This window comes from Camelina sativa, chromosome 15 (assembly GCF_030686135.1).
Source record: "Camelina sativa cultivar CO46 ecotype springtype chromosome 15, ASM3068613v1".
In the NCBI taxonomy this organism is placed as follows: domain Eukaryota; kingdom Viridiplantae; phylum Streptophyta; class Magnoliopsida; order Brassicales; family Brassicaceae; genus Camelina; species Camelina sativa.
This window is the reverse complement of record NC_141894.1, coordinates 6,468,029-6,480,402: the sequence shown is the minus strand read 5'-3', so window position 1 is coordinate 6,480,402 and position 12,374 is coordinate 6,468,029. Positions and strand designations below refer to the sequence as shown.

The following is a 12,374-nucleotide window of genomic DNA, read 5'->3' as shown; positions in this document are numbered from 1 at the left end:
AAATACATAAGATGTCTGTATACGCATCGTGTGTACACACTACATATATTTAATAGATAAATCACTCAAATTATGAGTGAGGTGTCGATAAAACTGACGTGGCGATAACTTATGATATATTTCTTTGTATCTATATAAAACTAAAAAGAAAGGATGGTTAAGATCACAGGCATGATTGAAATTTATATAGCCTAAGGATGATCGAATCAACCGTTATTTTTATATTACATAGTATGTTATTATTCCTAATTTTTTTTATTTCATCCTCCACTTTTCATGGGGGCTTTGGTGGAGTCATTGATGACTCTAATCAAACGGGACAAAAAAATCCCACTTAGACTTAATTTTTTAGTTGAGGCTGTATAATTAATTTTTAGTTACTTTTTTTCAAGCGACATTATATTGTGTAGGCGGGTGTGCACACTAAATTTTTTAATGCATACTTATATTATATTAGAAGTAATTAACCCGTGGTACTATTTAGCTAGGCATGATATTGGTAGTCAAGGAAACATAATTCTTCATACTCTATTCCATAAATTCTGTTGTTAAAAAAGAGTCTCTACATTTCTCATTTTCATCTTACACAAGTTTGTGTTGGGAGATTGGTAAACTTTTTTGTGTGATTTTGATCCGATGGACCGCGTGTTACACTGTTACCATTATTTATTTGACAACATATTTAGGCAAATGCTACTTTGAATAATATTTATTTGACACTGATCCATATATGCATGATCATACTGGTCCATATATGCGTGTTTTCTTTCTAGTTATAGTAAAAAAAAAAAAAAAAAAAAAAAAAGACAAGGAACCAAAAAAAAAAAAATCAGTCACGTATCTGCATGAAACCTCAGATGATAATTTAACAACAAAAAAAAAACGTCATATGATAATTTGACATTTCAAACTTTTATTACTTTACTACTCCTCTACATTACTCAGAGAACTTTATAATAGGAAAAAACTATATATCCATTCTCTATTTTGAAGGTCATGTTTTTTATTTGGCCGGTGCAAAACTTTATACTTGCATGCTCAATATTTTCTTACGTGTTTAATACTTTATAAAACATGTTACACTTAAATTTAAGTTTAACTGAAACTTGTAATTACATGATTTATATTGGTCTTGCTCCAATGTCAGAACTCATATATGTATTCCAATTTAAGAGTGTGAGCGTGTGATTTTAGATTTTTTTAGATAATTAGGTAGGATTAGGATGCGTAGACAAATTGTTGTTAGAACACAAGATCGTTTGAAGTCCAAAAGGACTTATCGCTAAACCGAGTTGTCGAAGAAACGTGTATCAGCATTTAGAACGATTTTTAGGACATAATTATATATAAGTGGTTGCCTGACAAAGAATATATATATAAGACATGAAGAATAAAAAGTTTATACCTAACTTTGACGGTTTAAGATAATAACTAACCTATTACAAAAAAATAAAGTAGTGGCATTGCTCTAATTAAGATTTTAATATGATTCGTTTCCTTCTACTATCACTTTTATTATGTCATTTTGTTTGGTCGTATAAATCACATGGAGCGTATATATATGTGAGTTATTTATTTGCATTATTTTACGAGAATAAAAGAAAACTATGAAAATTTGGATGGATCCACGAATAGTTAGATTCGACTCTAAATTATTTAATAATATTTCACGTAAATATGAAATTAAATATTATTCAGTTGTAAACAGTAAACGGATACGTGTTTAAAATTTATCTTTTCCAAAGATTTTAAGATTCAAAATTTTCTTTTTCTGTTAAACAGTTAGATTTTTATTTTTTCAGAAAATGAAAGAAAAAAAAAAGTAAAAGATGAAATGATATGAAAAAAAAGGCGAAGATAAAAAGAGAAAACAGAAAAAATAAAGCAAAGCGTGATGGAGAGAATAAGTGAAAAAAGAGAAGAATGCCACGTGTTATATGAGAGAACTCGGTTATGAGGCAAAGACGCGGGCTAACTCTAAAACGTGTCCTCTTCACTAACGACGTACCAAACCAATTTGATTTCACTTCTCTAACCCAAACAAAAAAAAAAAAGCATTAAAAAGATAGACGACACAATGGTCCAATCACAGAATAGTGAAACCAATATCGACCCAGATGTCCTTTTACTTATCTTTTTACGTGTTATTTGTTTCCATCTTATTTTATCAGTTTTCTTTTTTTATCGTTTTAAAAATGTCCAAGAACACCTATTATGCAAGTTTTTGTTTGTTACACGAGGCCATATATCATCATGATTATACAAAGTTGGTTTGGTGCAGGGATTCTTCCCTTCAAAATTTTATATGCTTCTTTTGTATTATTAAACTATTAGAGGGAGTTTCTAGAAAAATAATACGTGAAGTGTGTTTCTTGGTTAAAAAATACGCCAAGTTTGTTACGTTTATTTAATATGTGTGTCAACATATAATACTCCCAAATTCAAGACTCTTCTAATTCTAGTAATTTCATGATATAAACAAGTATATATATGATAGAGTAAACAAGTTACTACGACTTCGTACTCAAGGTCATAGACTGTGATTATTAATACAAAATAATTAATAAAGACTCTATTGTGCTTAGACCGTTTATAGATTTATCTTGTGTATCATACATTTAGATCTAACTGGTTACATAAATAAAATATTTTGAAGAAAATAAATATATCCAAAAGTACAGATGATTTAGAATATATTTCGGTAACTCTTTGTTGCCAACAAATATTTGGGTAAATTTATTTAATTAAGCGTGTATGTAAAAATCTGATGACAAAGGTAAAAAACATAAATGCGAGAATCCCTGTTGAGTGTTGACCAAATAGAAAAAGGTGTGGTCGAACATCTTTCTATAGATCTCGTCAAACTAAAATCCAAGTGACAAAAACATCATCACTTCAGACAATTCAAAGTTAAAAATCTTAGAGAGCAAGTTAAATGATTTAACACACCGACTCTTTTTTAATAAAATTGCGTGCGTATACTATTAGTGTTCAATCAACGATTTTGTTCATTTCTATAAGTTATGATTTTTGGGAACTAGGATGGTAATAGACACTTAAAAGAGAGGTAGTATTATTTAGTGGTTACTTTGAAGTTTTGGTTTATTCGGGTATATATAGACTGAGGCACAAGTTTTGCTAGTTTTATTCCAGCTTTTCAAAAGTTTCAGACTTTGTAATTAGTTACAAAATGATAGTATCAGACTTAAGTTGTAGACGAGATCGCGAAGTATTTGGGTTCTTGTTGTCCGTATATATAGTTAATAGACATGTCAATTGTACACAAGAAAAAACATCCAAATTTTATAACATAAATTTATTGTACGGACACAAACACTTGACTCAACAAATAAGCGAAATAACATTTCCAATACTTGTATTACTCTATATTCTCTTAAATTTCAACAATACTAGACCATGACAGACGACACATGAAATATAACGTAAAGTCTGAAGATATTTTTTCATGTGGAGATGAATAGGCCAAGTTGAAGTTGGCAAACAAGAAGCTCTTGAGCCACGACATAAGCCAAGTTGATGATCGTACTTAATGAAACATCATATTGGCACTTAACGTGTGGTATATATATTAGGGACCCTTTGTTTTTGTCTATAGCATCGTTTTTAAACACAAAAACAAAAGCCGAAAATGCATTTCACCGAATAGTAAAAACTGGTAGACTATGCATTCTAATCACATATATATCTAAAAGAATTCCAAACCATTTTAGATTTTTTTCTACACACTTTGTTTCATGTTACAACTTACACCGGTTAAAAAAAAACATCAATAAACACAATGTCATATATAGTGTCTTGACTCTTGAACCGTCGAAGTAAAGACAAGGATACGTTTTGTTACCAGATTTGAGATTTTTAGGACATGCATCTCAAAGTTGCCAAAGATTGGAAGCTTTAGTTACCAAACTTAGAAACACAAGAAGCCACAAAAAAAAAAAAAAAGACAAAGGGAGTTAAAAGAAGGAAGTGATGCATTTTGTCTATCTATGTGTGAAAGGTTTCAACTTTGAACCATATCATATTTAGTCTTTGTTTCTTTCTTTCCCAAAGTACCCTCTTCTCTCAAAAAAAACTTCCCCACTCACTCCATTCCCTATCTCTGTCACTGAATCAACACGTGGCCACACTTACCCACCTCCCGGTTTATATAAACCCTCAACACTTCATCGCTCTCAAACCAACTCTCTCTTCTCTCTTCTGTCTTCTCTTCTCCCACTTAAACAATCACAAGAAAAAAAAAACAGAGCCTTTACAAAAATCGAACTTTCACTTAAAGCACCAAAAATACTGATTGGACATACTTGAAAGAAAAAAAAAATGGCTTCTTTCACGGCGACTACGGCGGTTTCTCGGAGATGGGTTGGTGGCAATCATACTCAGTCACCATTATCGTCTTCTCAAAGCTCCGACTTGAGTTATTGTAACTCTTTACCCATGACTAGTCGTGTCACACGTAAGCTCAATGTTTCATCTGCGCTTCACACTCCTCCAGCTCTTCATTTCCCTAAACAATCCTCAAACTCTCCCGCCATTGTTGTTAACCCCAAAGCCAAAGATTCCGACACTAAACAGATGAACCTGTTCCAGAGAGCGGCGGCTGCAGCGTTAGACGCCGCTGAGGGTTTCCTCGTTAGCCACGAGAGGCTACACCCGCTTCCTAAAACATCTGATCCTAGTGTTCAGATCGCCGGAAATTTTGCTCCGGTGAATGAACAGCCCGTCCGGCGTAATCTTCCGGTGGTCGGGAAAATACCAGATTCGATAAAAGGAGTGTATGTGCGAAACGGAGCTAACCCACTTCACGAGCCGGTGACTGGTCACCACTTCTTCGACGGAGACGGTATGGTTCACGCCGTGAAATTCGAAGACGGTTCAGCTAGCTACGCTTGCCGGTTTACTCAAACAAACCGGTTTGTTCAGGAGCGTCAATTGGGTCGACCGGTTTTCCCCAAAGCCATCGGTGAGTTCCACGGCCACACCGGTATTGCCCGACTTATGTTATTCTACGCCAGAGCTGCAGCCGGTATAGTCGACCCAGCACACGGAACCGGTGTAGCCAACGCCGGTTTAGTCTATTTCAACGGCCGGTTATTAGCTATGTCGGAGGACGATTTGCCTTACCAAGTTCGGATCACTCCAACCGGTGATTTAAAAACCGTTGGTCGGTTCGATTTTGACGGACAGTTAGAATCCACAATGATTGCCCACCCGAAAGTCGACCCGGAATCCGGTGAACTCTTCGCTCTAAGCTACGACGTCGTTTCAAAGCCTTACCTGAAGTACTTCAGATTCTCGCCGGACGGAACTAAATCCCCGGACGTCGAGATCCAGCTTGATCAGCCGACAATGATGCACGACTTCGCGATTACAGAGAACTTCGTCGTGATACCGGACCAGCAAGTCGTTTTCAAGCTACCGGAGATGATCCGCGGTGGCTCTCCGGTGGTTTACGACAAGAACAAGGTTTCAAGATTCGGGATTTTAGACAAATACGCCGAGGAGTCGTCGAAGATAAAGTGGATTGAGGCTCCGGACTGCTTCTGCTTCCATCTTTGGAATGCTTGGGAAGAGCCAGAAACAGAGGAGGTCGTCGTGATCGGGTCTTGTATGACTCCACCGGACTCAATTTTCAACGAGTCCGACGAGAATCTCGAGAGTGTGCTCTCTGAAATCCGTCTCAACCTCAGAACCGGAGTATCAACTCGTCGTCCGATCATCTCCGACGGAGATCAACAAGTCAACCTTGAAGCAGGGATGGTCAACAGAAACATGCTAGGCCGTAAAACCAAATACGCTTACTTGGCATTAGCCGAGCCGTGGCCTAAAGTATCCGGATTCGCTAAAGTTGATCTCGCTACAGGAGAAGTCAAGAAACATCTATACGGTGATAACCGTTACGGCGGAGAGCCTCTGTTTCTCCCCGGAGAAGGAGGAGAAGGAGAAGAGGACGAAGGACACATCCTCTGTTTCGTTCACGACGAGAAGACATGGAAATCGGAGTTACAGATAGTTAACGCCGTTAGCTTAGAGGTCGAAGCAACGGTTAAGCTTCCGTCAAGGGTTCCGTACGGGTTTCACGGTACATTCATCGGAGCTGGTGACTTGGCTAAGCAGATGTGATGTGAGTTCTCTTATGTGTACATAGGAAACGAACGTGGTGATGAAGAAGCTTCTAGAAGAACCAAAGAGAGAGAGCGATTATACCAGTGGGATGCTTTGCACATACGTCCCCGGAATCTGCTCCTCTGTTTTTTTTTTTTTTTTTTTTTTGCTCTGTTTCTGTGTTTGGGGTGCGGTTTGCTAGTTCCCTGTTTTTTTGGGGTCAATCTAGAAATCTGAAAGATTTTGAGGGACCAGTTTGTAGCTTTTGGGCTGTAGGGTAGCCTAGCCGTTCGAGCTCAGCTGGTTTCTGTTATTCTTTCACTTATTATTATTGTTCATCATTATGAGAAGTATATAAAAAATATATTAAACACAAAGATATATGTTTTGTATATGTGCTTTGTGCATGCAGTATATATATGGAACATTTTGTTTGATTTAAAATACCCTTTCTGTTTATGATCTTATAATTTTTTACTTTGTCTCCTCGAAACGTTTTCTGTTACTTGTGCCAATCACCAAGAGATTTTTATTAGTAAATAAACTATTTTATCAATGATTATAGAAGTTTAAATAATGGACCAATGAGAGTAAGACAAAGAATCAAGTAAACTTTTGTTCTAAAGTCCAAAAGTTAAATAACCAAATCACACGCCAGTTAAGTTTTAGTTAGTCAATTTTTTTTGGTATTTGCATGGAAGAGAATCATCAAAAGTCAATTTCAGTCAATTTGGAAATAGAAACCAACGAGTGAAGTTAACCCACGTCAAAAAAGAAGAAGTTAAGTATGTAATTTGAGTATGACTTATTAAAATTAACCCATTAAAAGATTAAATAATAAATATTTAGTAAACGGTCGTTGTCATTAACCTATCTTAAAGAACATTTTGTTATTTTGGTAAGCAGAACCGTATACATTGGATATGTGAGTGGTGGGTGGTAACACAGTGGAGAGACCAATCAAAAATAGTGGAAATGTGACGAAATTAACGGCATTATACCTATAAAATAAGTAATCACGCATTTGTTACTTTTTAAATAACATATTTCATTATTATATTTTTTCTAAAATGCAACACATAATCTGATAGGGTGATCTTTTATCGTTGGACGATTATAAATATGTATGCAACGCAAGCAAAGTCAACTGTCCGAAAGCGTGTTTCGGTGTTTTGAGATTAAGACATGTCCAAACTAATCGGTTTGCAATGATGGACATTATTATTTGTTCTCATTTATCAACTTTCATTAGGTTAGTTTTACATATAAATTGGTTCGTTTAGGGAAGAATAACCGTAGGTTGTACTCTATGCACAACAGTTTGCATAGACTTGCCGACTTGGAGTTCAAATTGAAATGTTATGTACACGTTAATCGTCGTATTGATCTATATAGATATCATTTGAACTTTAGTCTTGCGGGTAGCCAAAAAGTTAACGACTATTTTAATTTAAGCACAACCCCTCGTATACACCGAATGACCTTTAAATTACTCTTACTAAGTTTGGGTCGAATTATTATGGGATGAAATTTCAATATTTTGTGATTACGTACAAACAGTGAATTAATTTGTATACGTGTGTGTATGTGTAATATAAAATTATATGATTAGGATAAGAGGAAATTAGTTGATTGGGTAATGGTGAGCAAAAGAAGCATAAACTGAACATTGCATTAGTTAATGCACATTAGTTCACTTTCACATTCAACGAAAATATCTCAGACACCAAAAAGTGTTAAAACAGAAGTCATACATGATTTCGAAAAATGTCAAAAAGAAATATTAATTTTTGGCCAACTAGGAGATATATATCTTCTTCATATGATGGATTTTTAAGTTTTGTTTGTTTGTTCACTCTTCCGATATTATAGAAACCCACTAATGATAGTTAATATTCTTGTTTGTTGGGATATATTATAGTGTATACGTATCTGTGAAATATATATACCCCAGTATTTTTGTGTTTAGAAACTCCGGATAAAAAAATTAGCGTGATTAAACAAAAAACACCTGTAGGATTAATTAAGACCAAAAAACTTTTAAAAAAACTGTCTAGACAAACAATTATTTATAAATATAAAGATATGATTTTTTTTTGTTCTACTATAACTAAATTATGAAAGGAAAATTACAATTCAAATTAAATAATATAGACATAAATCGCACCGACTACAAGATTTTCTACTGACCTATTCTGTCAAGTGATCAAATGTATAGAAGTCTGGACGTGGGTCGAGTATATTATCTGGTCAATGGATCGAGTATTTTTTTTCAACTACATATTAATTAGAATAATGTGTCGAATATTTTAACTAGAATATTAAATAATAGATATTCTACAAGGTCTAGTTTGTATCTCTTATCTAATTTACTTTGTCTTCTTTTGATAGGGTTTAGTTTTCAGGGAATTTCTTTTTTTCGTTAGCATTTGTCTTCGAAGACTTTTAGTTGTCTGCTGGCTTAAGATTCCCTCTTTTGGGCATTTGTAATCCTACCTTGGTTGTTGAACTAAGTTTTAAGTTTTAATAAAATACAAGTTGACCCAAAAAAAAAAATATTCTACAAGGTCTCAAACTATTTGTAAGACTTGTTCCACCACTTCTCATATATAATTGTTAAAAGGCGATTCAAACTACATGCATGTTTAAATAACAAAAATATCTAACTTTTCAAGATATTTCGAAATTAATATTAATATGTATGAAAGTTTATGGTAATAAATTAATAATATCTGAAGAATTTGAAAGATTGTCAAAGAACAAATAACAGTTGTTAAAGTTCACTCGGTGAAAAATTTATTGGATACGACGAAATAATGATTCATATGGTATGTTGCATGGGAAATATTTATTATAAACAATACTTAGACAGTTAACTACGGCCATCCACGTTTCAGATTTTTAATGTAAACTACGGCCATCCACGTTTCAGATTTTTAATGTAATAAACTAAAGAAATAGGTGACTGTGCTGTGAGGGAATATATTGAAGCAACCAATTAGATATTCACTATTTACCCAATATAGAAGGTGACTTTTCTTCCAACAAATCTTAAGCCTAACAACTTTCCTTTAGTGGAAGGTTGGCACTATTCTTTCTGTTTATATATTAGCAGTTACTACTTACTCTTACTCAATAGAGACCGCAAAATCCGGCATTGTGATTCGGAGAACTATATGTCCAGAGATGTGATATCTTGTTTTTTCTTATATAAATAGATATTCTATTATGAATCTATATTTAAAAGTTTCTTCTTAGCTAACAAGAATATATGCGGTTGGTATTGTAAGCTTCACATGTAGCAGCTGTGTGCTCGAATACTTTTTCTAGAATTGTAGACTTTTATAACATGTGTGTGCCAAAGTCTACAATAGTGATGGTCCAATCTACAATAAAAGGAAAAAAAATTGCTTTATAGAATTACATTTAAAAGAATAATTTTGTTGCAAAACTAATGGATGTGGGAATGTTAGTTATATTAATGCTTGATTGATGGAATAGCAGAATATTCAAACCAAAATTTGAGATAATGAAGATTTATATATGATTGTAAACAAAACAAAAAACTCCAAAGAGTGACAAGTACCCTAATATATACCATTATATCATTTTATACGAAATGATCAATTAAATCGGAGTATTATATAGTTATTTATTATCAATAACTTATCTAGCTTATAATAATTAATGTTACGTAGAGTCCATAGCTATATATAGACGTACTTAGCAAGTGGAGGCCATAAAATATAGAAGCTGATCTCTCTCTCTCTTTTGTTTTCTGCATAATTTCTTCATCCTCATAAACTAGCCATTGAGTAGTTTTGCGGCGCTTTATGTGGCTCTTCGTTGAACAGAAGAGACCACAACGAATAATGTTAGGAGTTTATTTTTGTTCTCGTGATTTTAACATATATATGTTCCTCTTAGTTAGATATAATGGGAAACATTTGTAACACGGAATGAAAATTATGCAAACAATTCTGAGATGAAAATGACGACGGAACACCAAACGTTTAACAGATTTTCTATTACACGAAAAAACAAAAGCTCAACACGTTAAAAGATTTCGTTTTTTCGTAATCACTAAATTAATTATCTATGCAATTTTACTGGATAAAACGATGATGAGTATAACGTACTTCGTTTTGACAAGAAATATTTATAGTACTTAATGTTTTTTTTGTTTGATGTAAAAATTCATATTTCAAGTTATAGAGAGCTCTTTTGCTTCTGGTTTGAGTTTTAAATATGGCATTTAAAATTATGGTCAGATAATCAATAAGGCATCAAATCATTAGTTCAAAGAAATGTCGAAGGATATTCTTATTCGCTTTGACAATATATGTCGTATATAGTTAAATGCACATATGTGTGGGTACAAGAAAACAATATAATATTTTTATAGTTGAACAAGGCGACGTGGCAAATGGCAGCAATGTTTTAGTTATGAACTTCCATCGAACCAAAACGACCGAATGCTAAAGCATAGTATATTCAAATGTCCAAAGATAATAATTTAGTATCTAGTGACAAGAAATTTTGAAGGGACCCCTATGCTTTCAACTGTTTGAGTTTAAATAATTAAAGTGTGTACAGTACAGCGTTCTAGTAAGCTATTATTCATTGAACATTTTACATGTGTTACTATATCGGGAAGTCGACACAAAAAGATGATTCGTTGAAGGGATTTATGCACACACATATCTGTATACGTGTTTAAACTTTATATTTTATAAACTCGAACTATATATAGTTTGAAGATATAAAATATATAAAAGATAACATTAAGATTTTAATAGTCAATATATAGAGGTTATTTATCTTTGTTTTATTATTGTTTTTTCAACTAACTCTTGTATTTCCAATATATATAGTATCAATATATAGAGTTTTAATAGTAACCCTAACTAAATAGTCTAGTCTAAACTTGTAGATTTTAACGAACAGCTTGTGTCCCCTTATTCTCAAATATATATTTCCTATATATAACTGAGTGTATTTATCAACTATCACCAATATATCTATAGTAAGACTTCGTCATTTTCTAACTCCTTTAAACTCGGAAGTCTAATATAGAGTATATCGTAATGCAAAACCGAATTATTTATGTATTTTAATATTACTCCAATCGTTATTGATCAAAGTAAGAACAATAAAATATGAGAAAGAAAGAGAGAGTTACTCTATCTTGACTGGGGCACGTGTTCATAGCTCATACATTGAAGCATGAAATCGTTGTTGTGGATTCAAAAAGCGTCAAAGCGATGTATGATTATTGCAACAAATAGAATATAAAAATTTGAAAATTCATTGGAACTTTTAAAATGTGAAGAATTGGATGGGGGAGAGTGACGAACAAGATGAAGTATACCACTATAATCGTGCCTCATATATTTATAAAAAAGATATAAAAAAACGCCAATAATGCACGCCACATTATATATACTTCTTATACTTCCAAAACTTTAGCAAATATTATATATGTATAAGAAGACACAATATCCTAACTAACTAGTAACGACCATATATATACAGTCTCATCTCTCATCATCGATATCTAATAATTATAGATTCGAATTTTACTTGGATAGCATCCTTCTTGATAAACTAATCGATCAATTCGAATGAATAATTTTGATGTTGAATATATATATGGATTATTTTATATAAATATACTGTAAAGCTCCCCAGAAAGAAACCAACAGCATTAAACAGCTGGGAGGGATTTGTGTTGTGTGGAGGTCGACCTTTCAGCGTTAAGATTGGCCAATCATGTTTTTGATACATGAATATGATGTTATTTAATACTAATATTAATGTACTAGTATTTATTTATTCCATATATAGTACAATCATTTTCTTCTTTTGACGTAAATATAGTACAATATTTTCTTTGTAAGATTTTTTTTTGCATTATATGTTAGAGTATCGATCATATATCTCAGTCATAACATCCGTCATAATCTTTCAATGTTCACGTGAATATTACACACTCACTGATTAGGATGTTACCCATTATCCTTTTTTTATTTTTATGTAGCTGCTAGCATGCTACACATAATCTTATCGAAATACTTATTGGAATACAACACTAAAAATAATTGTTTGCTTTGGTTTAGTGCGATATGAGTTTAGTTTGTGTACGTCCGATAAACTGATATGATTTGATCCGAAACGAACTAAATAACCGTGCCAAAGTTCAAATTTGAATGAAACCATGCAAAAGGGGGAAATATAGTAAGTTAAGGAGA

The 12,374-nt window shown here is 33.1% G+C and overlaps 1 protein-coding gene across 1 annotated transcript; it reads left to right on the top strand.

Moving 5' to 3' along the window:
• Positions 1 to 4,188: 4,188 nt before the first annotated feature.
• On the top strand, positions 4,189 to 6,500 carry LOC104745720 (9-cis-epoxycarotenoid dioxygenase NCED3, chloroplastic). Its single transcript, XM_010467038.3, has one exon. It carries the CDS (start codon positions 4,339 to 4,341, stop codon positions 6,139 to 6,141), a length of 1,803 nt encoding a protein of 600 aa, XP_010465340.1. The 5' UTR covers positions 4,189 to 4,338; the 3' UTR covers positions 6,142 to 6,500.
• Positions 6,501 to 12,374: the final 5,874 nt, after the last annotated feature.